The sequence below is a fragment of the Argopecten irradians genome, chromosome 4 (assembly GCF_041381155.1).
Source record: "Argopecten irradians isolate NY chromosome 4, Ai_NY, whole genome shotgun sequence".
NCBI classification, from domain to species: domain Eukaryota; kingdom Metazoa; phylum Mollusca; class Bivalvia; order Pectinida; family Pectinidae; genus Argopecten; species Argopecten irradians.
In genome coordinates, this window is record NC_091137.1 from 12572351 (window position 1) to 12599887 (window position 27537).

The 27537-nt window shown below is 41.1% G+C and overlaps 1 protein-coding gene across 8 annotated transcripts in view; it reads left to right on the plus strand.

The window, feature by feature from the left end:
- LOC138320645 (protein TANC2-like) overlaps positions 1–27537 on the plus strand; it is a 48147-nt gene that overhangs the window by 8756 nt on the left and 11854 nt on the right. For 2 of the 8 annotated variants that reach the window (XM_069263772.1, XM_069263774.1), the window contains exons 3-7: positions 24688–24858; positions 25441–25608; positions 25945–26238; positions 26751–26972; positions 27201–27326. In XM_069263772.1, coding sequence (XP_069119873.1) covers positions 24714–24858; positions 25441–25608; positions 25945–26238; positions 26751–26972; positions 27201–27326 — 955 coding nt within the window. In that variant the 5' untranslated portion in view covers positions 24688–24713. Of the gene's footprint in view, positions 1–342; positions 509–9334; positions 9623–10607; positions 12439–21121; positions 21269–22822; positions 22946–23009; positions 23147–24687; positions 24859–25440; positions 25609–25944; positions 26239–26750; positions 26973–27200; positions 27327–27537 lie in introns of those variants that run through there. The other 6 variants (XM_069263770.1, XM_069263771.1, XM_069263769.1 and 3 more) reach the window with 6 other exon arrangements.

Sequence of the window (27537 nt, forward strand, 5' to 3'; positions counted from 1 at the left end):
GGTCTTTAAACCATATAAATATACTAAACACCTTCTTAAGAATCTGTTTGTTTTTAATATTTGAAATTTTTTACAAAGAATGTCTGTCTGTGTGTGAGAGACTATATGAGCCTGTCACTATCTTGGGTTTTCATCTCCCTGGCGGGCTGCTGAGACTGCCAACATACATCTGGTCGCTATAGGGACCTGCTTTATGTTTTTTGTAAGTCATGCTCCAATTATTTCAAATTTTGGAGGAGGTGAAATCTGATTGGGCAATTAGGAAGATACTACTTGAATAGTGTACTTGGTAGATTATAGTCACTACTCAGGCCCACTAGTACAGGCAGTACATGGGCTCAGTGGTGGTAACCTGAGGTCCTAAATGTTGTGGATTATTTATAAAACTTAATGTGGAGCAGTGTACCGTTATCATGGCAAGTGTGTGACCTGGAACCTGTCTGAAGAAAACTCTCAAGGAAGTGTTCTCTGCTGGAGCCCAGGATGTAAACACATGGAAATCTAACAGGTACAGTAGCCATTCAAATTCAACTTACACTGAGTTACATGTTAATTCTATAGGTGACACGAGGTGTAAAGATCTAAGGGGTGAAGGTGTGGAATTGGTGTGGGGCTCTATAGATAGATATTGGATTAGTGGGCATTGGTGTGAATAACAACAGGGGTGAGGGTATGGGGTGGTGAGGGGTTAGTGTGAGGGTATGGGGTGGTGAGGGGTTAGTGTGAGGGTATGGGGTGGTGAGGGGTAAATGTGAGGGTATGGAGTGGTGAGGGGTAAGTGTGAGGGTATGGAGTGGTGAAGGGTTAGTGTGAGGGTATGGAGTGGTGAGGGGTTAGTGTGAGGGTATGGAGTGGTGAGGGTATGGAGTGGTGAGGGGTTAGTGTGAGGGTATGGCGTGGTGATGGGTTAGTGTGAGTGTATGGGGTGGTGAGGGGTTAGTGTGAGGGTATGGAGTGGTGAGGGGTTGGTGTGAGGGTATGGAGTGGTGAGGGGTTAGTGTGAGGGTATGGCGTGGTGATGGGTTAGTGTGAGTGTATGGGGTGGTGATGGGTTAGTTGTGAGGGTATGGGGTGCTGAAGGTGTTGTGTTAGGTATGGGGTGCTGAAGGGGTTAGTGTGAGGGTATGGGGTGGTGAATGGTGGTAGTGGAGTATGGGTGCTGAGGGGTTAGTGTGAGGGTATGGGGGTGTGAGTGTTGGTGGTAGGGTTTGAGTGTTAGTGTGAGGGTATGGGGTGCTGAAGGTGTTAGTGTGAGGCTATGGGGTGCTGAAGGTGTTGGTGTGAGGCTATGGGGGTACTGAAGGGTTTAGTGTGAGGTATGGGTGCTGAAGGTGTTAGTGTGAGGCTATGGGGTACTGAGGGGTTAGTGTGAGGCTATGGGGTGTATGAAGGGGTAAGTGTGAGGGTATAGGTTGGTGAAGGGGTTGGTGTGAGGCTATAGGGTACTGAGGGGTTAGTGTGAGAGTATGGGGTGCTAAAGGGTTTGGTGTTAGGGTATGGGGTGCTGAAGGTGTTAGTGTAAGGCTATGGGGTGCTGAAGGGGTTGGTGTGAGGCTATGGGGTACTGAGGGGTTAGTGTGAGTGTATATGGTGCTGAAGGGGTTAGTGTGAGGCTATGGGGTGCTGAAGGGGTTAGTGTGAGGCTATAGGGTACTGAGGGGTTAGTGTGAGGGTATAGGGTGCTAAAGGGGTTAGTGTTAGGCTATGGGGTGCTGAAGGGGTTAGTGTGAGGCTATGGGGTGCTGAAGGGGTTAGTGTGAGGGTATAGGGTGCTGAAGGGGTTAGTGTGAGGCTATGGGGTGCTGAAGGGGTTAGTGTGAGGCTATGGGGTGCTGAAGGGGTTAGTGTGAGGCTATGGGGTGCTGAAGGGTTTAGTGTGAAGGTATGGGGAGATGAAGGTGTTAGTGTTAGGCTATGGGGTGGTGAAGGGTTTAGTGTGAAGGTATGGGGAGATGAAGGTGTTAGTGTTAGGCTATGGGGTGCTGAAGGGTTTAGTGTGAGGCTATGGGGTGGCTGAAGGGGTTAGTGTGAGGCTATGGGGTGCTGAAGGGGTTAGTGTGAGGGTATGGGGTGGCTGAAGGGGGTGTGAGGCTATGGTGAGGTTAGGTAGGGTAGGTGAGGTATGGGGTGCTGAAGGGGTTAGTGTGAGGGTATAGGGTGCTGAAGGGGTTAGTGTGAGGGTATGGGGTGCTGAAGGGGTTAGTGTGAGGGTATGGGGTGCTGAAGGGGTTAGTGTGAGGCTATGGGGTGCTGAAGGGGTTAGTGTGAGGCTATAGGGTACTGAGGGGTTAGTGTGAGGGTATAGGGTGCTAAAGGGGTTAGTGTTAGGCTATGGGGTGCTGAAGGGGTTATTGTGAGGCTATGGGGTGCTGAAGGGGTTAGTGTTAGGCTATGGGGGGTGCTGAAGGGGTTAGTGTGAGGCTATGGGGTGCTGAAGGGGGTTAGTGTGAAGGGTATGGGGTGCTGAAGGGGTTAGTGTGAGGCTATGGGGTGCTGAAGGGGTTAGTGTGAGGGTATAGGGTGCTGAAGGGGTTAGTGTGAGGCTATGGGGTGCTGAAGGGGTTAGTGTGAGGCTATGGGGTGCTGAAGGGGTTAGTGTGAGGGTATGGGGTGCTGAAGGGGTTAGTGTGAGGGTATGGGGTGCTGAAGGGGTTAGTGTGAGGCTATGGGGTGCTGAAGGGGTTAGTGTGAGGGTATAGGGTGCTGAAGGGGTTAGTGTGAGGCTATGGGGTGCTGAAGGGGTTAGTGTGAGGGTATGGGGTGCTGAAGGGGTTAGTGTGAGGCTATGGGGTGCTGAAGGGGTTAGTGTGAGGCTATAGGGTGCTGAAGGGGTTAGTGTGAGGGTATAGGGTGCTGAAGGGGTTAGTGTGAGGCTATGGGGTGCTGAAGGGGTTAGTGTGAGGCTATGGGGTGCTGAAGGGGTTAGTGTGAGGTATGGGTGCTGAAGGGTGTGTAGTGTATAGGGCTAGGGGTGTGTAGGCAGGTTGGGTAGTGTGAGGCTATGGGGTGCTGAAGGGTAGGTTAGTGTGAAGGGGTTAGTGTAGGTATGGGTGCTGAAGGGGTTAGTGTGAGGCTATGGGGTGCTGAAGGGGGTTAGTGTGAGGCTATGGGTGCTGAGGGTTAGTGTGAGGGTATGGGTGCTGAAGGGGTTAGTGTGAGGCTATGGGTGCTGAAGGGGTTAGTGTGAGGGTATGGGGTGCTGAAGGGTTTAGTGTGAGGCTATGGGGTGCTGAAGGGGTTAGTGTGAGGCTATGGGGTGCTGAAGGGGTTAGTGTGAGGGTATAGGGTGCTGAAGGGGTTAGTGTGAGGCTATGGGGTGCTGAAGGGGTTAGTGTGAGGGTATGGGGTGCTGAAGGGGTTAGTGTGAGGCTATGGGGTGCTGAAGGGGTTAGTGTGAGGGTATAGGGTGCTAAAGGGGTTAGTGTGAGGGTATGGGGTGCTGAAGGGGTTAGTGTAAGGCTATGGGGTGCTGAAGGGGTTAGTGTGAGGCTATGGGGTGCTGAAGGGGTTAGTGTGAGTGTATATGGTGCTTAAGGGGTTAGTGTGAGGGTATGTGGTGCTGAAGGGGTTAGTGTAAGGCTATGGGGTGCTGAAGGGGTTAGTGTGAGGCTATAGGGTGCTGAAAGGGTTAGTATGAGGGTATAGGGTGCTGAAGGGGTTAGTGTGAGGCTATGGGGTGCTGAAGGCGTTAGTGTGATGCTATGGGGTGCTGAAGGGGTTAGTGTGAGGCTATGGGGTGCTGAAGGGGTTAGTGTGAGGGTATAGGGTGCTGAAGGGGTTAGTGTGAGGCTACAGGGTGCTGAAGGTGTTGATGTGAGGCTATGGGGTACTGAGGGGTTAGTGTGAGGCTATGGGGTGCGGTGAAGGGGTTAGTGTGAGGCTATAGGGTGCTGAAGGGGTTAGTGTGAGGCTATGGGGTGCTGAAGGGGTTAGTGTGAGGCTATGGGGGTGCTGAAGGGTTAGTGTGAGGCTATGGGTGCTGAAGGGGTTAGTGTGAGGCTATGGGATGCTGAAGGGGTTAGGTGTGAGGGTATAGGGTGCTGAAGGGGTTAGTGTGAGGGTATAGGGTGCTGAAGGTGTTAGTGTGAGGCTATGGGGTGCTGAAGGGGTTAGTGTGAGGCTATGGGGTGCTGAAGGGGTTAGTGTGAGGGTATAGGGTGCTGAAGGGGTTAGTGTGAGGCTATAGGGTGCTGAAGGGGTTAGTGTGAGGCTATGGGGTGCTGAAGGGGTTAGTGTGAGGCTATGGGGTGCTGAAGGGGTTAGTGTGAGGGTATGGGTGCTGAAGGGTTAGTGTGAGGCTATGGGGTGCTGAAGGGGTTAGTGTGAGGGTATAGGGTGCTGAAGGGGTTAGTGTGAGGGTATGGGGTGCTGAAGGGGTTAGTGTGAGGGTATGGGTGCTGAAGGGGTTAGTGTGAGGTATAGGGTTGCTGAAGGGGTTAGTGTGAGGCTATGGGGTGCTGAAGGGGTTAGTGTGAGGCTATGGGTGCTGAAGGGGTTAGTGTGAGGCTATGGGGTGCTGAAGGGGTTAGTGTGAGGCTATGGGTGCTGAAGGGGTTAGTGTGAGGGTATAGGGTGCTGAAGGGGTTAGTGTGAGGCTATGGGGTGCTGAAGGGGTTAGTGTGAGGCTATGGGTGCTGAAGGGGTTAGTGTGAGGCTAGGTTGAGGGTGTGTGAGGGATAGGGTGCTGAAGGGTTAGTGTGAGGCTACGGGTGCTGAAGGGTTGTGTGAGGCTATGGGGTGCTGAAGGGGTTAGTGTGAGGCTATGGGGTGCTGAAGGGGTTAGTGTGAGGGTATAGGGTGCTGAAGGGGTTAGTGTGAGGCTATGGGGTGCTGAAGGTGTTTAGTGTGAGGTATGGGTACTGAGGGGTTAGTGTGAGGCTATGGGGTGCTGAAGGGGTTAGTGTGAGGGTATAGGGTGCTGAAGGGGTTAGTGTGAGGCTATGGGGTGCTGAAGGGGTTAGTGTGAGGGTATGGGGTGCTGAAGGGGTTAGTGTGAGGCTATAGGGTGCTGAAGGTGTTAGTGTGAGGGTATGGGGTGCTGAAGGGGTTAGTGTGAGGCTATGGGGTGCTGAAGGGGTTAGTGTGAGGGTATGGGGTGCTGAAGGGGTTAGTGTGAGGCTATGGGGTGCTGAAGGGGTAAGTGTGAGGGTATAGGGGTGCTGAAGGGGTTAGTGTGAGGCTATGGGGTGCTGAAGGGGTTAGTGTGAGGGTATGGGGTACTGAGGGGTTAGTGTGAGGCTATGGGGTGCTAGGGAGTTAGTGTGAGGCTATGGGGTGCTGAAGGGGTTAGTGTGAGGCTATGGGATGCTGAAGGGGTTAGTGTGAGGGTATAGGGTGCTGAAGGGGTTAGTGTGAGGCTACAGGGTGCTGAAGGTGTTGATGTGAGGCTATGGGGTACTGAGGGGTTAGTGTGAGGCTATGGGGTGCTGAAGGGGTAAGTGTGAGGGTATAGGTTGGTGAAGGGGTTGGTGTGAGGCTATGGGGGTGCTGAAGGGGTTGGTGTGAGGCTATGGGGGTGCTGAAGGTGGTATTGTGAGGGTATGGGATACTGAGGGGTTAGTGTGAGGCTATTTGGTGCTATAGGAGTTAGTGTGAGGCTATGGGGTGCTGAAGGAGTTAGTGTGAGGGTATAGGGTGCTGAAAGGGTTGATATTAGGGTATTGGGTGCTGAAGGGGTTAGTGTGAGGCTATGGGGTGCTGAAGGGGTTGTGTGAGGGTGTAAGGGGTTATGAGGGTGCTATGAAGTGGGGTTAGTGTGAGGCTATGATGGGGTGCTGAAGGGGTTGTGTGAGGGTATGAGGTGGTGAGTGTGAGGGGTTAATGTGAGGCTATTAGGCGCTGCAGGGGTTGGTGTGAGGCTATGGGGTGCTGAAGGTGGTATTGTGAGGGTATGGGATACTGAGGGGTTAGTGTGAGGCTATTTGGTGCTATAGGAGTTAGTGTGAAGCTATGAAGTGCTGAAGGGGTTAGTGTGAGGCTATGGGGTGCTGAAGGGGTTGTTGTGAGGGTATGAGGTGGTGAGTGTGAGGGGTTAACGTGAGGCTATTAGGCGCTGCAGGGGTTGGTGTGAGGCTATGGGGTGCTGAAGGTGGTATTGTGAGGGTATGGGATACTGAGGGGTTAGTGTGAGGCTATTTGGTGCTATAGGAGTTAGTGTGAAGCTATGAAGTGCTGAAGGGGTTAGTGTGAGGCTATGGGGTGCTGAAGGGGTTGTTGTGAGGGTATGAGGTGGTGAGTGTGAGGGGTTAATGTGAGGCTATTAGGCGCTGCAGGGGTTGGTGTGAGGCTATGGGGTGCTGAAAGTGTTTGGTGTGAAGGTATTGGTTGCTAATTCGGTTATTATGAGGGTATGGAATGCTGAAGGGGTTAGTTTGATGGTATGGGGTGCTGAAGGGGTTGTTTAGGGTGTTTGGTGAAGGTGAGGATTTGTGTGAAGGTGTGGTAAGGGTAGTGAATGGTGTAAAGGTGGTTACTAATAATGAGGGTGGGGATTTGTGTGAGGGTGTGGTGAGGGTAGGGATTGGTGAAAAGGTCTAATGAGTAGTAGATTGATCATGTTTGATAGGATAGGGTGTGAGGATTGACATTAGGGTGTCTGGTGGTGAGGCTAGGGATTGGTCTGAGTTGGAATCAGTGTGATGATGTTGTGTCTGCTGTTATACTTTGAGCTTGTATGAGGATACGTAGTCAGGGTTGTAATGAATGTTACTATATTTTTGTGGGTGATACCTAGTAAGTAGAGATTGGTGGGAGTGAGGGTTCGGATTCATTAAGATTGAAGTTGAGGGTTGGGAATGATTCTGTAGTAGCACTATAGGGGATTACTGGTGGGTCCAGGATGGGGGTTGAGTGGAGGCCTGCAGATTTGTTTGAGATTATTGTAATGATTAGTATGAGGCTCATTAAAACCAAGGTTACATAGAGGTAAAATCTCTGAAGTTAATCCAGTAGCTGTGATAGGCTTATATGTATGCTCTTAAGTAAGATATATAATGTATGTACATAATCATGTTATTCAACTTAAATATTGCAATATCTTTGTAATTTAACTTTGTATTGGAATGTTGTGTATGTGATAGTTTACACATGGTTTGTATAGGAATAATTATAACGACACTGGTTTGTTGTGAAAAAGGATTTTAATGGTATCATTGTGAACATGTTTGAGAGGAAGTGTTTGTATAGGGACGCTTTGGATTAATTATTATGATACGCTGTAGGGAAGTTTGTGGTCACGCTCCATGTAACACACATTTTGGGGATGGGCAGGAGTGACTACATATACCTATTGTCAGTTACAAAAATCACCCAATGTTTTGAATTATAGATCTTCTGTAAAAGCATTGAATTCCAATCTCGCCTCTGGCCAAGTAAACATATAATACAAACATCTAATGGGAAAGGAAGTATTAGACACATGTTTCATTATAGCTTTATGTCACCATGATCGACCAAAATTAACTTTGTAGTAGATAACTCGTGTAAGGAGACAATTACATTAAAACATGTCTTTGAATTCCAGTTTTTAATGGAATTCATACATTAGAATCTCTATTAGGCACCTGTTGTATGTTGATAAACTACTTAAGGGTGGGGAAGGGGGTGAAAGTGGGGTGAGGTGAGGAGGGGGATGTTTATGACTGAGTATGGAAAGAGAGTGTCTCTAAGGTGAAAGGGATCTTTGCATGATGGAAAAATGGGGGGATTTAGGAAAAGGGGGAAGGGGAAAGGCGGGGTCTCCAAAGGGGAGAGAAAGATATTGTCTATACGAGTTTAAAGAGATGACAGATGGTCTCTAGATGTTAAAGGAAGGAGAATGGATGTGAGAAGAGATTCTTTAGGAGATTCTTCATCAAGAAAAAAAGAAAAAGAGTGGTGGAGATATTATAAAAACGAAGGATCTCTAAGTTGAAAAGGATAGAAAGGTTTTTGAGGGGGAGGGGGACCAAGTACCATTAGGGAGGGGGACCAAGTACCAATTGGGAGGGAGAGGTTTTTTTGGTAGCAGGTGCTCTCAGATGCCAGCTATGTAGAACATTCTGACCAGATTACTAGTGTTTATATCTCCAAATCAGTGGTAGATTCAGTACCACCCCTGCTGGAATCTAACATACTGACAGTAAAGTTTCTGACCTAGGTAAAGTATACACATTAGGGATATTTACATTTCTCTGATAAATAAAACCACATCCTGAATAGCAGCTGGTTCATGTTAGAAAGTCACACTGACCATCTGACCATTGGCCGAAATGTTATAACTCTAGGGAATGACTACGGCCTTATTATAACTTTAATTTATTCAGAACAAGGAAATTAGAAGGTGAAAATGTATAGTTTAAATTATCATAATTGGTGATTTCTAAATACATATTTTGTATGCATCATGTCAAAAAAAGAACTGAAATGATGGTACTCTGGTTAAGGACATTTTAAAAATATTCATGCTTGATTCATCAAAGTTCTTATCTGATTGTCATTTAACATGCCTGTATCTCTATACAATATTTTGACCTTCAGGCAGTGGTGAATACTTGCCTGTCACTATAATAAGAAATGATGAAACCTACATAACATTCTGTCACGTTTCCTGTCCAATCATCATAAATTATTTTGCATGGTAAATTCTAGAACGCATATTTATCATAACCTCTAACCCCTTCCATATCCTCCTCCATCCCCTCCCCTCCACCCTTCTCCCTCCCCTAGCCTCTTTACTGATTTTAATTCTCTCTTCCCCACAACAATGTTTAGGATGTTTACTGAATCCTCTTTTGTCCGAAATTTCACAATTGTAAATTAGAGGTTATGTTATTTTCTTATTTTCCAAAAAATGAGTGCAGTCTATAATAATATGTCCTACTGTAGTTGCGCTCTTTGATGTACATTAAACTTTCAATATTGAGACTATTTTACAGAAGTTATTCCCCTTAGCTTTCTTTGGTGGTCAGTATTACCCATTAATTGACAAGTTTTTTTCCCTTAACTATTTATTGACCTAATTCAATTTTATTTCTATTAATTCTGTAAGCAAAAAGTTTAAAAGTACTATATTGTTGGGAATTAAGTTCTTAAAACTTTAAAAATACCTTAGTTGGGTACCTAAGGTAAGACCTATACATGTAAAGGGGTTAATATGTATAGAATAACCCAATTGATTTATAATGAGGCTTCCACTCAGTACAGATCTTGGTATTACCAGAGTTACTATATTTAAGCCCCTATAGCAGATTAGAGTTGTAACCCGTATGTCCTAGTAAACACAGCTAAAAGAATTACCTGCACATTTAGCTGTACCTGTGTAGTTCACTAGGTATAGGGATTACGCTCGACACCTGTATTGATCTACTATCCCGTAGACGAGGTCGGTACCATGTGACACAGGTAAACAATACCTGTCCAGGTAGACGACGCTACGTACAGGTGTGAAAGAGCATATGGCCTTGTGGGTATAGTCCACAGCGAATGTAACACGCTGCATATAGGACATGGCACCGGACATGTGATATGGACAGAGCTGATGTTCATTAGTGATATAACCAGGCAGGTTTTCAGGATCTGTGGGGTTTTGTTACCTTTGATTATTATGCATGGAAAGTGTTGACATTTATTTGTCACATCTCAGGTAAATATACACACCATCACGCCATTTACTGTATCGGAGTCAGTTTATTTTGGACAGCGTTTAGCCTCCCTTAAGTTTAGTTAGATGTATGTTTGAACAGGCTTAGCATTTATTGATACTTAAAATATTTGTATGAAAATAATTTATAGAGAGTTATAAGTTAATGTCCGGAGGGTGTATATGTATGTTACCTGGCCGGTGTATATGTGTATGTAGGTCTGATAACTTAACACCGTGTTTATTGTCCAGGTTCAATAGGTTGACACTTTCCTTGTGTTGTATACTTTATAGGCTCACCCGTAAACAAAATTATTCTGTCACTTTTATTGAAGTTTAGCCTTGGATATCATCAAATCACAACAATTTATAGTTATTTATATGTATAAGGTGATCTGACTCGATGAGTCAGGGCATAACAATTCAGACTTTTTTTGTTTGTTAATAATTTTCCAGAGGGGGTATTTAAGCAGGTTTAGGCTTTTATATCTTTAAAAGAACTTAAAAGAGAAAGAGTTAGGTTATGAAACGCTGGGAATGTTTCTGTATACACGATAGGCGATTGATATAGTGAGTTTGAACTATCCTTGGGTTTTCCCGTACAAGCTTCCTCATCAGGAGCTATATTACTCTTTAAGACAAGGTTTTATGAACTGGACATCTTTTTTATTCTTTCTACTTACATTATATAACAGTACCTCCCCTACTCACCCCTCCCCTCTTTTGACCCCCTCCCCACCCTCCCTACTTGCCCCTCCCCCCCCCCTTTCTACTTCCTTACTCATACTTGCCCCTGACAGGAAGTACAACAGATATGGAAGAGTTGTGGTTGGTGAGCATTGTTAGAATCAGTAAGAAAGTTAGACATGAAAATGTGTGTGATAAGACTGAAAACAGTCTCTGACAATGAAATCTATAAGATTGATGTCATCAAATCCTTGGTTTGCTTCTATTTTATCTAAGATCCATTATGTTTATAACGTTTCAGAGCCTTGCAATGGGCAACAAGTCTTCATCGCGGAAAGATGTGGAGCAGTATGGAGAGACAAGGGCTAGGAGTCGATCCTTTAATGGGATCACGTCAAGATTCCGACACAAATCACCGCCAAGGGAGAGAAGCTCATCCTTCACAGAGTCCCGACCCAAACGAGGAAGCTTCCGATCCAACAAATCGGGACAGAATTCAAACAGGAAGTCATCAAAAGATGGAGGACCTGACACGGGCCAGCCAGTCAGTATACGTAATGGGAAACTAAAAACATCAGAATCGGAATCAAAGATTTTATCATCCTCTGCACCATCTCGTGGTCGTCATTTCCCTTCTAGTCACAGTGCCGGTTCAATCACTTATATAGACAATAAGGAACGAGATACATTGGGACGTGATACACTACGCAGGTCACTCACGCGTAAAGATAGCACAGACTCTCCCCGTCTCTCTGCTCGTAACATGCGTAATGTGTCTCATACCCTATATGAAGAAAAACTAGAAGATATTTCTAAGAGGCGAGCTCTTGCTATTATGAACCGTGACCTATCACTATCACAAGCTAGTCTGTCCAAAATGTCCATGAAGTCTCATTCTATGAACAGTCTGACCATGGATAATGACCTTGATCTTGATATTAACTGGACCAATCAAAAGGTCAAGAATAATGTTGAGTATGCTCAGATTTCTGTACGGCAACGTATTGCCCCATTACCCACTATGGATCTCAGTAATGAATATTTCCGTCCACGTACTAATTCTGCACCTGCAGTTGACCTTGTAAAACCTAAAAATGTCACACCAAGGTCAGTAGCAATGGGAACTAGTGTACAAATGAGAAGAACTTCACACCAGATTCATTCAGAGAAAAGAAAAGAGCGAGATTTGAAACGTAGGTCTCTTGAGGTAGATGATCGTAAACGCCGGTCTTTGGAAGTTGAAATCGGTCAGAGAAGATTTGAAACCCTTGATGATCAGAAGAGATCTCCAGAAGAGGTCATGCACGCTAGGAGGATGTTGGTATTCCGTGCCCTCAAGGATGAAGGGGAATTGATTTATTCAACCCCTCCAGACTTACGATCAGTGTCCCCATCTCAGAGTGACCGATCTCTGTCTCCCACTAGTAGGGGTGTGTCCCCAGTGGACAGATCTGGCTCACCTAGCAGGTCTGCATCCCCTGGTTACCGACCCCCAACAAACCGAGCCTCTTCACCGGAGTGGGGGCAGATATCACCACGATCTCAGTCACCTGGCCTTGCCCAGAACAGAAATTCTAGTCCCCGTAGTTATAGTCCCAGTAAAGACACAAGTCAAGGTCAAGGGTCACCTGATAAATACAGCAATAAATCATCTCTATCAAAGACTCCAAGAGCACTGCCAAACATTGACGAATACAAAATTCTAGGAAACAGAGCTGCTTCAAGTCGTGAGCATTGGGGATCCTATGAAAGTTTGACAATGAGATCTCGAAAAGATGAAGATATAAATGAAGACAAACATATAGGACCTCGTGAACGGAGTTTAAGTGTTTCTCTTTCACCGAGAAGTTTTGCGCAAAATGCAAGCAGCCAGAATTCTTCCTCATCAACGTCACCAAGAAATTCTGATTGTGTGTCAATGTCATCACATTCCCGTAGTAATAGTTGGTCAGTGTTGCGTGAACGTCAGTCATGTGTACCAACAATGGGCACGACTTCTGTGATGCAACAGGCGGCAATCAATCGCCTATGGAGTTACAGTGTGTCCTCACTTGCAGATATACCCCTGGACTTAGCGCCCCAGTCACAAAGTCGTTACCTTGACGACACAAGGAACAGCAAGGAGGAGTGTGGTATGTATTGTATATGAATTTACCTCTGCGGTCAAGGCCACAATATGAATTAACTACAGCTTTACAGGCATGACATTTATAAAAGTGTAATGAGTCAGGGTAATTTTACTTTGATTTGACAATAATTGTAGCCAGAAGTATGATGACAGTTGGACATTGTTTGGACCCTGGGGTCAGAGGAATGTGGTGATAGACTAAGTTTCATTACATCTATACACTGTTTCTGTGGTAATGAAACTATGTGGGCTGTGGGCGTAGTAAAGTGGGGAGGGGGTCGTGGGTTAGGGAAATGGTATCAGGGTCAAGTGTGTGGGTCAAAGAAACCAAACCTTTATTTGGATTGAATACTGATGGAGCAAGAGTATCATAGATTGTATGAATGGCTTCTACGCCATAGGTATGACCCTAGGGGTGGAGAAGTGGGGATCAAATACAGGAATTTCAGGGAGTACAACTTCACATTCCCGATCCCCCCACATACATAATGATTATTTCAGCTTGTCTGTGGAAGGAGTATTAAGTTACACTTGGCGCTGACTTCAGTGTTTCCCTCAGTTTCGGATTAAATGATCAGATCAATGATAAGGAGCTTCAAAGACATACCGAGCTGTAACAAATGATGGCTGCTGTTACAAATGATGGCTGCTTGGGGATTCTTGGGGCTTTTTTTTGGTCTGACAAGTCTATAGTTTTGAATATATTTTAACATTTGTTATTGCCAATTTGAATTAGCTTGACTTTCGTCCTATTTAACATTCCAAAGGCAATGCAGTGTATGATGCAGGCTTCCACATACGTCATAACGGTTGTCTATCATTGTTCTTTATTATTTGGGATCAAATAGTTTTCCAAAGATTTTTTATTGTCTTTTGAAAACACTTGGCTTATTTATACTTTTCTGTGATCTCTAATGAAGCGACTTATTGATTTTGAAACAGCCACATTTCTCTTCAGTCCAAAGGACATTTTTATTCCCCTGCTTCGATAGCAGGAGTGGAGGCACGGGTATTTATGTCTTATAGACATTTCTAGTTTCTACTTGGATACTTTTATTTTATAAACCAGACAAAATTGACTTTGGCATGCCTTGCAAAGGTTCATTGGAAAAAAATATTCTTGCTAATCTGGCAGTACTGGGGTTTAGGGAAGGTGAAGGGACTAGCCCCATCCCATGGTTATAGTGTCAGGATTGGGAAAGGGTACTTGATAAGCCTTAATGTAGCATCATACCTCAGAAATAGGTGATTCCCTCACCTTGATTTACCCACCTACATATCCACTCTTTCCTGTACTATGCCCAGGGGGCCAATATTTTAGCTTTACCTCGAGGTACGGGACAGGTATATTCCAGGAGGATCTAATTACATCTGTTTACATATTTACCAAACTGTAATACTGAATAGACATGAGTTATATAGACATCTTAACACGTGCACAAGGTCCCTGTCTATCAGGACATATATTAAATAGGGTGGGAAATAAAATGCAATCACTTTTATATTCAATATTTTATTGTTAATGATACAATGCACACATAGGTATTCCTTAAAAGTAAATATTACAAACTAACTTGAAAGAAACTAATTTAAATGCCACTAAATTCTGAAAAGACATACTGCAGGTGCCAAATTGTCCCTTTTCATGCACTGTCTGTCCACAAATAATCGACATTCCTCTGAAAGACCTCTAAACCAATTATGATATTTTGTAAGAGTTGTGTGTTCAATATGAACCCTAGTGAAGAGCGGTTCATGTTTCCTGACCTAGAGCACTCTGACAGTCTCCGGACTCTCCTCCATTTTGTACTCTTACAGAGCCCTTTATCTGTCACGTACCAATTCATAGGTCAGCACTACAGTGAAGACACAGGTTGTTGACTATCATCAAAGATTTCTTCCACCTTCTTGCCCAGATTCTACCACATGTGAACTGACAAAATAGGTTTCTCTGTGATTTTCTCTCTCTCCTAAACACTAATGAAACATCATTGATTTTGCATCAGTTATCATTGCTCTGCAGTATTTTATTCCACAAAAATCAACTTTTCAGCTTTTCTATACAGATTTTTTTTCTGGAATAAAACTTTTTAGAAAGTTATTAATTAGCTTCCCTGATGCTTTGTAGGTTGTTTGAACTTTTGTAGATATAATGACATTAACAGACATGTAGGTTATCACTTTTTTCTGAGCCACATGTAGGACTCTGTATCTGTGGCCTTAGGCCCAAACCAGGTCACATGGCGAGATAAAGAAAACTCGAAGTAGTACGCTAGGAATCAGTGGCTGTAATCATGCTGTAATACAGTAACACCCCTGGGATATTAGTACAGTAATTACTGTAATCATGCTGTAATACACCCCTGGGATATTAGTACAGTAATTACTGTAATCATGCTGTAATACACCCCTGGGATATTAGTACAGTAATTACTGTAATCATGCTGTAATACACCCCTGAGATATTAGTACAGTAATTACTGTAATCAGGCTGTAATACACCCCTGTGATATTAGTACAGGAATTACTGTAATCAGGCTGTAATACACCCCTGTGATATTAGTACAGTAATTACTGTAATCATGGTGTAATACACCCCTGTGATATTAGTACAGTAATTACTGTAATCAGGCTGTAATACACCCCTGTGATATTAGTACAGTAATTACTGTAATCAGGCTGTAATACACCCCTGTGATATTAGTACAGGAATTACTGTAATCATGGTGTAATACACCCCTGTGATATTAGTACAGTAATTACTGTAATCATGGTGTAATACACCCCTGTGATATTAGTACAGTAATTACTGTAATCATGCTGTAATACACCCCTGGGATATTAGTACAGTAATTACTGTAATCAGGCTGTAATACACCCCTGGGATATTAGCACAGTAATTACTGTAATCATGCTGTAATACACCCCTTGTATATTAGTACAGTAATTACTGTAACCATGCTGTAATATCCCCTGGGATATTAGTACAGTAATTACTGTAATCAGGCTGTAATACACCCCTGGGATATTAGCACAGTAATTACTGTAATCATGCTGTAATACACTCCTTGTATATTAGTACAGTAATTACTGTAACCATGCTGTAATATCCCCTGGGATATTAGTACAGTAATTACTGTAATCATGCTGTAATACACCCTGGGATATTAGTACAGTAATTACTGTAATCATGCTGTTATACACCCTGGGATATTAGTACAGTAATTACTGTAATCATGCTGTAATACACCCTGGGATATTAGTACAGTAATTACTGTAATCATGGGAAATCTGTCTACACTAATTTGGTTTAATTTAGTTTGTTTAGTTTTATGTCCTATTAACAATCATGGTTTTGTAAAGATGTGCCAAGTTTGATTGTATGGAGTAACCAGAAAAACCACTGACCAACGGTCAGTACCTGGCAACTGCCTCACATGGGATTCGAACTCATGACCCAGAGGTTGAAGACTTGTGGTTACATCTGAACCACTTGGCCACCACAGCCCCGTATACAGTAATAGCTTTTACTTGTTATGTGCCTAGCTACAGAAAATCAGAATACAAATCGAATGATTACTGCAATTGTACTGTAATATATGCCCTTCTGCATTTTACAGCAATTAATGAATGAGTATGCAGTGATTACTGTATAAGCTACAGGAATTTATTATAAAATAATAACAGTGTTTATGCTGTTGTAAGTGCCCTGTTGCCAAATCAGTATGTATACTGATTGCTGTACACTGAAATCATGCTGTAATATAAGGTACTCCATGGAGATCAGTATACAGTAATTACTGTATTTATGCTGTAATATGCCCCTGGGAGATCAGTAATATGCCCCTGGGAGATCAGTATACAGTAATTACTGTATTTATGCTGTAATATGCCCCTGGGAGATCAGTATACAGTAATTATATTATTTATGCTGCTAAGTTACAGGTAATTTAGTAAACAGTTATTTGAGTATTTGTAAAATGTAATAAATCTACAAATGACACCAACATACAGTGAATGAGTGATAACTGTATAAATTCATGCTGAAATACGTCATGGGCAATGAGACTATGCGTTCAAGCTATAATGAACCAGGTAAGATCAGTGAACATCTCACTAATGCATGTGTTCATCCTGTGATAGCATGGGGAGACAACAAAAGGCATCAAACACGTCTTAATACCAGGCAGGTGGTTGTTGTTTTATGAATACATTAGGTTTATGATTAATGTTCTGAATTGTGATTTATCATAATTTTTGTACATTGTCATTTCGATAGTTTATGTCTAGACATGAATTTGGGGCTGCATAGGTATATTAGTCCTATTGATGGGATATATAAGTTTTAGATAAAACTTTCTGAAATTGTTACCAGTGAAAAATGTTGTCAGTCAAGAATACACAGGTAGCAAAAGCCTTGTTGAGTTTTGTACTGTAGTCAAGTAAAACTGCACTAATTATTAGCTCCCTAAAATAAGACCTGTGAAAAAAGAAAAGAAAGCTATAGGGCACGAATGAGCCATAGGCATAGCACTATTTTAATGGATAGACTAACTAATGAACATATCTTATACGTAAAAACTTTCCGATCATTTTCATTTCAATCTTGTAAAATCATCAAAGGTTCTTCCAAACTCATTTATTTTATTTGATAAGCTCAAATTCCATTTAAGCAAAAAAGATACTTTCCAATGTGTACTGTATAATAAATGAATCCCACAATGTTGGCAGAATGTCAACATGGCCTGCCAAGCGAGTGCACATACTTAAATGTGGTACAAGCAATGTGGGCCTATTATTTGTGATAAACTGCAACAAAGGCCCTGGGCACCTGAGCAAAGACACATCAGTGATCAGAAAGGAAAAAAACCGGTAAGTTAAATAAATTCAGGAAAAAATGGCACTGAGATAGCAGAGATATTTTTAATGGACTTTCTGCTACATAAAAGGGAGCCCTATAAGAGTTAAGTACATTGCCTTTTTCTACAGATGTTTCTAGGAGTGTAATGGATAAGAACTTGTATCAGGCGATATTAAATAGTATAGCCAGTAAGCCTCATATCACACAAATATTATTCCAACTCACAGTCAGTACTTTGGTCTAAATTAAATTATACCGAGAGACCCGTACAGTCAGATGGAAAATTATATTTTTAGCCGTCGTCTGACTAACTTAATATGTAACTGTACTATTTTAGACCTTTCATCCAAAGTTTTTTTCCACAAAATAAGATTCGATATTTCTATAGAGGATAGATTGTATACAGGGAGTCAACATGAAGAAAGAATATCAGTCTGTTTCTGACTCTGTTTACTTTACCTTGGATTTTTTAGAAACTCTCTTAAAAGTTTAGCTTAACAGAATGCTGTATTTATCCTAGTCAATGTTTTGGCATTGGCTCTGGTTTCTTTTGAGAAATAAAAACTGAAAAATCGTAAGTTTCAATGCCTGTTTATAAATTTCTCCACAACTAAACCTGTGGTAAATAATCTACTTTCCACAAATAACCCCTTGCCCACAAATAATCCTTTTCTGTAATTTTGAAGGCTTCAGAATTTTAGCACTATAACATATATATATATATAAGATTTGGTATAAAGCATTCACTAAAATTGATATTGAAGTTATTGGGGGTATTTATATGTATTACCCTGTAGTAGAGAAACCCCCCTTGTCATGCCAGGTTATGAAGGCGAGTGTGGTTCCTCTTTTGATGTGTGATATGGCTGGTTGTTGTCTCCATGGATTGAAGGATTGTTTAGTGAGATAGGACTATAATTTGGGCAATAGTTCCATACTATCACAAAGAGACAAAAGCATTTTAAAGGCTCCAACCACTGGAATCCTTATCACAAATAGGAAAGTAGCTCTGTTCGTTACAGTGTAGTGTGAATTTGTAGTACATTTCACTGAGATAGCACTGTAAATTGAGTTATGATTCCACTCTATCATAATGAGACAAATACAAGCATACTAAATGCTGAAAGCACACATATACTAACACCCTCATCACATACAGGGGAGTGACGGACTATACTAGTGCCTGTGTATTGTAGTTTGATGGGATGCCCTAATTTTTAGTACATTACAGTGATATAGCACTATAAATTTGGATGATATTTCTGTACCATTACAAGAAGACACAATCTTACTGCAAACTCTAAAGCACGGCTATACTGTCATGTACCAGGTGTGTGACAAGCACACCTATACTATCATGTACCAGGTGTAAGGGAAGTTGCTAAATGATGAAAGATGATGATAAGTAGGATGATAAAGGTATAAAAATGTAGGGTCATCATTAAGGAAGAATCCTAGAGGAAATAGATAGACATGGAAAGATGCACTGATCACATTAAAGACAGTGGATGTATTTAGTTAATTATTTATAATTCTAGTTCACACGCTATACTAGACCACTCACAAGGTATTATTGATTTGAGTAAAGACCACAAAGTGATTATACTGCCAAAAAATATCTGCCGACCTAGTCAAGTGTTTACTTAGTATGGGTGTATATACATCCTAGCCGAGCGAACAGAGAGTCTGCCATGAGTGACTTCGTAATAAGGGTAATTATTGTATGCTCTGTAACATTATATGTAATAGACGCATTAAGTCAGTATCCATAACAGGCTCACGTATAAAACTATATTGATTTATTACTTATGGAGAAATAAGCAAAAAGAAAAATCGAATTATTTGTTAGTCTAATAGATAATATTTTTTATGACCTTACCTGAAATGGGTGAGGTGTATTGTTTGTTAAGCATTGCATGTTTGTAACATCCTGTCCTGTCCTAGCTGATTTCATATGGAAGGGAGCATTTATAGATATATCTTTTACAGAATTTCTAGTTTGTTTTTTATGATGCAAATGTGTTAATGGTATGGAGTAATATAAGGTATTGAAATAATTTACTTTGAGCCTTTGCATTTTATGTTTGAAACATTCACTATTTTTCTAACTTTTTGTTGTAGTAGACAGATTTTTCTCCATCAATGGTAGGACATAATGACAATGTCAGTTCTTCACAATATTACAGTGTAATTTTACACTTGAAACCATCCCTGGAATAGTAAGACTTTCAGAGAGGCCACGTACTAGAACAGGTGACTACTACCGCAGGTTGTATTAAATTGATGACATTAGCCTCTAGCATATTGGTCCAGGTCAGTTATTGTAGCAGATTGATTTTTATGGTTTAATATGTGTCGGATGTGGGTGGTCAGTTAGTAGCAGGACAGGTGGTGTGTCAGTCTGATTTTATCATCAGATTGTCACCATGTGTGTCAATATAGTTAGCTGGTCATTTAAATTCTCTGTCAATCTGGTCATTTGTTCACAATAGAAAAGTATCCAATTCAACAAATAAAATATATAAACAGTATTGACTTTTATAGTATTAGTCTGTTTTAGACCAAGGGAGATAACCTAGCAATAACATCCACCTTGGCAGCACATCAAACAAAATGTCGTCCTGTTGGTGCACTCCCTCTGATTCTGAGTCATTCTGTAAGATTTTAATGTGCTGCTGATTGGCCAGGTATTTAGGCCAAAAAGTAGCCCCTGGTCATCTAATAGGTCAGTGGTTTTAATGGAATCTGTAGGTCACAGAAAGCTTTAGGTGTTTGTTAATATACATATAATGTGTCCACCATAAACACATCTGAACTGAAAAGCTGTGAGGCTAGGTAAATTCTCTGTTATACAGATTCTATAATCACTGATAAAATCCCAGGAAATCGTCATGGCTAATCATCCATATCCGTAATCATCTACCTGTGTGATCTAAAGGATATAATTGACAAAGATCTTTGTTGAACTAAAGAGAACATGCATCAGTGATTGGTGTAATAGAAATGTACCGTTGGAGTCGAGGATTAGTTTGAATATATATTTAATTTGTTAGTGACAAAGTTAAGATGTATTTTTCATATAAATGTACCGATTCATTATGATTTTTTATACAGATTTCTTAGGAACCCATTGTTTTACGTTTTGTTTAACCTTTTGTTTGCGTTTCTCCATCTGATATTGGCTAGTTTTTCATAAATGAATATACGTTATAAATCCAACTAATTAGTGGTCACTCCAGTACAAGTTTCTCCATTATTTTACCATGTAAGGATTGACTATATAATTACTATGGTTCACAACCAGTCAATTAGATCAGTAACCAGCAGTTTCTCGATGACTAACCTTTATTCTAAACCGCAACTTTACCTTAAGGTTACGCATCACTCACCTGACAAATTGGGGTCAACAAGATAAAGGATTTAAAAAGTTCAACATGAGGCATCATGTTTTACAAACATTGTGTGTAACAGGAAACAACATGGAGGCTAATTCTTGCTTCCTCTTTGGTTTTATCTAGGTAATTTTTCGGACCATTCAGCAGTTTTCTTATGCTATGAACTTTTGAACAATAAACTCATATGTAAATTAAATTATTCATGAAGACAATAAAAATTGGTTCATTCATAAAATCGGGAGTTTAAATTCTGTATTGTTAGCATACTGTGAAAACTCCTTGAAAACTCCTTGTGTTGTAAGCTGAATTAATTCCCACATGTCAAAAACAGCTTAGATTTTATCTGAGTCGCCTTAATGAATTGTGGATCAGCGGTAGGTTGTTCCATAGACAATGACAGATTAGCTGTGTATTGTCTCGCGTACAGCGACTTGTTACCCGTATATGTACCTGTATACACCTGTTCAGGTAACGGGCCCACCCCTACTGAGGTGCACAGCGGAAGCCATTAAACCTATAATTTATAATCGAGGATGTCCTCCAAAAGTCTAATGGGTGAACAGTGGAACAACATACAGGTAGATATCTATTGTGGCTGTGATGATTGGCATACTCTCCCATTTAAATCACTGTCAAAATGTATGATTGCTTATGTTCACATATTGCATATGGGGATTTTCATTTCATTTCATAGAGAATGTTATGGTTAATAATCTCTGGAAATGTCACCAAATCTATCAGAATCTGTGGTACTGTCTGATTTAATGCAAAATATAATTGAAGGAATATGGGGACCAGTCTGTCTTCGTGTGTCAATGTGGGGACCAGTCTGTCTTCATATGTCAATATAGATACCAGTCTATCCTTATGTGTCAATGTGGGGACCAGTCTGCCTCATGTGTCAATATGTGAACCAGTCTGTCCTCATATGTCTATGTTGGGACCAGTCTGTCCTTATGTGTCAACGTGAGGACACGGCTGTCTTCGGGTGTCAATGTGAGGACCAGGCTGTCTTCGGGTGTCAATGTGGGGACCAGTCTGTCCTCATATGTCAATGTGGGGTTCAATCTGTCCTTATATGTTAATATGGGGACCAGTCTGTCCTCATATGTCAATGTGAGGACCAGGCTGTCTTCGGGTGTCAATGTGGGGACCAGTCTGTCTTCATATGTCAATTTGTAGTCAAGTCTGTCCTCATATGTCAATGTGGGGACCAGTCTTTCCTCATATGTCAATTTGTAGTCAAGTCTGTCCTCATATGTCAATGTGAGGACCAGTCTGTCATCATATGTCAATGTGAGGACCAGGCTGTCTTCGGGTGTCAATGTGGGGACCAGTCTGTCTTCATATGTCAATTTGTAGTCAAGTCTGTCCTCATATGTCAATGTGGGGACCAGTCTTTCCTCATATGTCAATTTGTAGTCAAGTCTGTCCTCATATGTCAATGTGGGGACCAGTCTGTCATCATATGTCAATGTGGGGTCCAGTCTGTCCTTATATGTCAATGTGGGGACCAGTCTGTCTTCGTGTGTCAATATGTGGTCCAGTCTGTCCTCATATGTCAATATGTAGTCAAGTCTGTCCTCATATGTCAATGTGGGAACCAGTCCGTTCTCATGTGGGGACCATTTCAATATGTGGATCAGTCTCTCCTCATGTGTCAATGTGGGGACCAGTATGTCCTTATATGTCAATGTGGGGACCAATCTATACTTGTGTGTCAATGCCTTTTTGTCTGTAAATGTCAATGAAGGATTGCCTGGTAGTATGTCAAAATATGGCAAAAATAAAAAGATTTTGTATTGTCTACAAATCTTTCTATTCTCTTGAGTATAACTGTCTTTTGAAGAATTACTTTATGGTATGCTGATATTGTCCTGACATTTAGCGGGGCTGTGGTTCTTTTCACACTTCGTCATATGCCAATGTTTTCCCAGCATTTATGAAAATTTTCACTATCACATTAAAATTCCTGAACATAATACCGAGATGACGACATGAATAAATGACTAGAAAAAATGTGTATGTGGTGAAGGTTGACAATTGTCAAACATGGTTCATGGTTGAGGTGATTATCTCCTGTATGGTATATACTGCACATCCTGTCGAGTCGGGGCGAGTCTATAATCTACTGAAAGTAACAAAATACAGGCTAGAGTATACCGGAGAAATACTACGTCAGTCTGTAAATTGTGAATAGAAATTCTACTGATTGTAAATAGAGCGAGACCATAGGTGACTTTTTACCTGTACAGGTAGGTATGGGAGTTAAGGGGCTACATGTAACATAGGTATGTGACATGTGTACAGACTGGTGGTGCTCTATGTGTAGGCGAGTCAGCGTGCTGTATGTGTGTTGATCCCGTCAGACGTGGCCATAGGGAGGGGGGTGGGCTGCCTCTGTTTTCTCATGTCAAAGCACCGGATACACGACAATTAGCCTCAAAATCCCTAAGGTAAGTCAAAGTTGTAAATGCCGATGTAATGGCAGGTAAAAATCTCAGGTAAAAATCTCAGGTAAGCGTAGGTGTACCTGATATGCATGCTTAATATTTATGTCCGTGTTTGGACAGGTTACTCATCAACGTGTTTCATTTATAAAAATTACATATCTCACTAGGCAGAAAGGACAATGAAATTAACAAGCACGTTTTGTTTCATTGTGGTTGCGTATTAGCCATTTACATACTGTAGTTCAAATACTAGAATCCTGAAATGAAAGATGATACATGATAATTTCCTATGTTATATTTAGTTCATATTATAATATAAGATATCTGTGTCCTTTGAGTTAGATATAAGATGTCGGTACTTGGTAGTTCGTCATCTTACCTGGTAATACTCCAGGGCGTATCCTAATGGAGGAAGATCATAATCCTAACAATGTCATAATCAAGACGTAGATTTTACCTACCGGCCAGTAGATAAGGATGTTTATTCCAGAAAAGTATTATGTATTAAAATGTTCAATACATTGTCATGTCACGTAACTAGCCTTTATTTCATTTGAATGATGGTGTGATGTCTATTTCTCAAATCTGTCAACATCCCCATATAATCATACTCGAGAGGGCATATATATTAAAGTTCTCATTTGTGAAACAGTGAAAACGTTTTCCACAACGGGAAGTTATATGTGGATACAACTTAAGTCTTTGAGCATCAAATTAGTGCACAATGAATATAATCTCAATTAATGCAATTGAACTGCTAACCCAATGATGTCCATGAAAGTTTAATATCTTCCATTCATGTTTGAGGAATTTCTAAATTTGCTATACGGCAGACGTTTGTAGTTTGACTATGTAAACATTTGTGGTTTTTGTGGTTGGTGAGAAAGCACTGAAATAAACCAAACAAGTTGTAAGATGTTTATTGTATGAGTATATGTGTCTCATCTTACACTGTGACCACACTTTAATTTTATACCACAGAAATATCTTAGTAACTAGAAATCACTACAGAGGTACAACCCAACACTTTACATACTGGATATATTGGGTATGACCTATCAATACTTTAACATGTTTGCATAATTCACATGTTTTTCATGATTTAGCTTTGATTTTTTTTTTTTTTTTCAATGAATACGGTAAAAGTTTTGCAGTCTTCACAAAGAGTATGTATGACTTAATTAACACAGCTTATTTTATGGATTAAATTTTTGTGATCACAATGTCATGTAAATTGTGAGGATTATGTGGTATAGGTTTTGGTAGTGCTGTTTGTAGACAACATGTTCATTTTGCTCTGGATGGTATGCTACATGCGTCTTGTGCCTTGTCCATTTAGGTAGCCTCCAGCGACTACTCGAAGATTTAACCTTGAAATGATGACCCTGGAACTTCTTTGGCTGATAATACATACAACAAACAAACATTGATGTACCTTCATGGATAACCTTATTGTTGGTCAAACAATGTCTCTGTTTATTTATTTATTTATTTATTAAGTATCTTCATTATTTACACAAGTTGTATTGTTTACTATTTTCCAGACCTTGATGTGATTCGGGAGCTAAACATGGATAGATCAAGTGCAGACATATGTCCGGTATGTCACATGCCGTTCGATAAAGGCAGGAGGAGAAAGTTGGTGGAAGAGTGTGGACATGAGCTGTGTTTTACCTGCCTGGTCACCTACGAAAGCTGTCCCATGTGTGATAACAGTATGTATAGGCCTATCAGTGGTGATAAAACAAGTCAACAGCAGCATTGTTGTAGATAATCACGGGTAAATGATCATAATCAGCTCATTGGACAACCTTTGGTGAAATTTTACTTTACCTAGAGTCTCACCATTTAACTTTATCTAAACCTGGAATCACAAAAGCATTTATTCATATCTCTTTGGTATGATAAATAAACAAAGGACAAACAATGAAGGTAGCTGTCATTTTGAAAGTCTTGAGCTTACCTGGCACAAATATGGCAGTCAAACCTGCCTTAGCGACCACCTCTGTATAAAGACCACATGCTTAATAAGACCATTTTAGAGTCCAAAATGGTCACTTTCAACACACAATTTGACCTGTGTATGAAGACATTTTTGTTTTCTTTTTTAGCTGTGTGGTGGTCTTTATAGACAGGTTTTACTGTATCCTTTAGTTTGTTACTTTACATGAGAAAACTTTAGTTTGTTACTTTACATGAGAAAAAGCTTTTCTGATCAAAACTTTGGTACATCTATTCCTGAGCAATATTTCATTATTTTAACCTGATTGTAATGTTTTTGTTTCTGTCTTATGTAGGAAGTCCAGTGAATTCTCATCCACAGCAGAATCGACGCGGGAGTGATCCATATCGTAAAACATCATCCAATGGCTATTTTAGCCCCATTAATAAACAACATCACAGTGATTCTCCCACAAATACGCCTACATACGCCACACCTTATAATCCAGCAAATCTACATCAAGGTAGGTATCTCACAGGCTGTAGAAAGATTTCTGTGTTTTATTCAGTAACAAGTTCTACATTCTTTGGTGACTGCCATATTTCGAGTTAACCAAAAAAATATTGAAAATCTCTCCTACTCTCCATTTCTTCTACCAATGCTTCCATTGCCAAGAAAGTCTTGGTTTTTTTGGATGATTTCAAAAGTTGTTATTAACATTAAACAGAGGTGAAGGTCATATTCGTAATTATATATGAAAGGCGCTAGGTATAATCACATACAGTATACATTTCAAATCATGTTTGAGATATTAGAAATAAAGCAAAAGTTTTTAAAATTCTTCTTCCTTATTATGTAGGGTCTCAGCCTCATCCTCATCAGCAGCAGCAACAGACACCACCTATTCCCGCCAAACCACGATATTTCCGACCTTTGACCTCCCCAGCCTCTACAGGAGCAACCCCACCACCAATTCCTCCACCTGCAAAAAACTACCGACCCGAACCCTCAGCACAGAAGTATAGCCCTGCCAACAGTTCCCCAAGTCTCAGTGCAAATAATATTACCATGACAACCAATGACAGTCTTGATGAATTGTCCCGACTAGACAACGAGGTCCACTTGTTGGAGCCAGGCAATAGTTTTAGTCAAGGTGTGTATCACAGTATAATACAGTAATATAGATGATCTCCCCATTGTATGAAACCCTTGTATCTTAAATGTATAGATAATTTTAGACTGTATTCCAGAAACTGTGACCTATCTGGTAAGTAATCAATTTGAGGCTGGATAATTTGTAAGTTAATTCAACATATCATTGTTGTCCAAGGAAATGGCATTTAAACGTTGGCAGTTCCATTATTCTGCTGATGTTTATATCTATAACTATGATTATTTCCCAATTTTCTGTATACAATGCTTCAATATTGTGTAGATATAATATTAAGGACATCACCCAATCAAGACATACTATTGTAATTAGTAAACTGATCCCATTTTAACCTTATACCTAATACTTTTACTTATCTGCACTTCGTTCCTGACTATCAACCATCATAATTCATTGTCCAGAGTAATGATTTATCTCATACATTGGTAGTTTGTAGAGGTTGTGCATGTTAAACTTTTTGCTGACCAAATTAATAACATTTTACCCGTTAACAGTAGGCAAGGTGAGTCCCCCACCGCCGCCACCAGACGTTGCCCAGAATGACCTGTTAAATCGTCTTGGACTACTTCTAGGCGATCGTTCTGACACCATGTCACCAAACTCACAGGTAGTCAACCAGACCGAGGAGACATTCACAAGCGTATCGTCGCTGGCCAGTGGCGAGGCAACACCAGAACATGGGATCTCCGACACTAGTCCTCTTTCCACGCTTACAGGTACACATCATTATCTCCAGTACAAGAGAGTTCCACTTATGATTCATTTTCGTTGAATTTAAATGTCTTTTGTTTATCAAAGAATGTACAGCTCATTGCAGAAATGAAGTGATTGGTTAAAGAATGGTTAGTCCCAATCCGCACATTGCCGCTGTTTTAGGTCGTCAGTGATATGAAATAAAGGTTGTATGTGTGTAGTTGCATCAATATATACCTTTGTATTTACAGCATCTAGTAGTGAGAGATCAGGTATACACATGGGGCTGGGATCATTGTTCCCTAGTCGGGATCACAGCTCTGATGCTTCACAGATGAGCCCTAACAACACGGCACAGCGCCCCCACTCTATCACAAGTAAGTCTACATTATCCTTTACAATCTCAAGTGTAGTGTACCTATGAAAATCCTTCTTAAGTATTTGAGATAACTGCAAATTTTCAATATAAAATTCTTGTTTTGTTAAAAAGACTAAAATGGATGATTTAGAGAAAACTTTTTAGCCATTGATTCTGGTTATGAAGGTACATATCTAGGCGAACTCCCAAAATTTTAGGAACAGAGAATT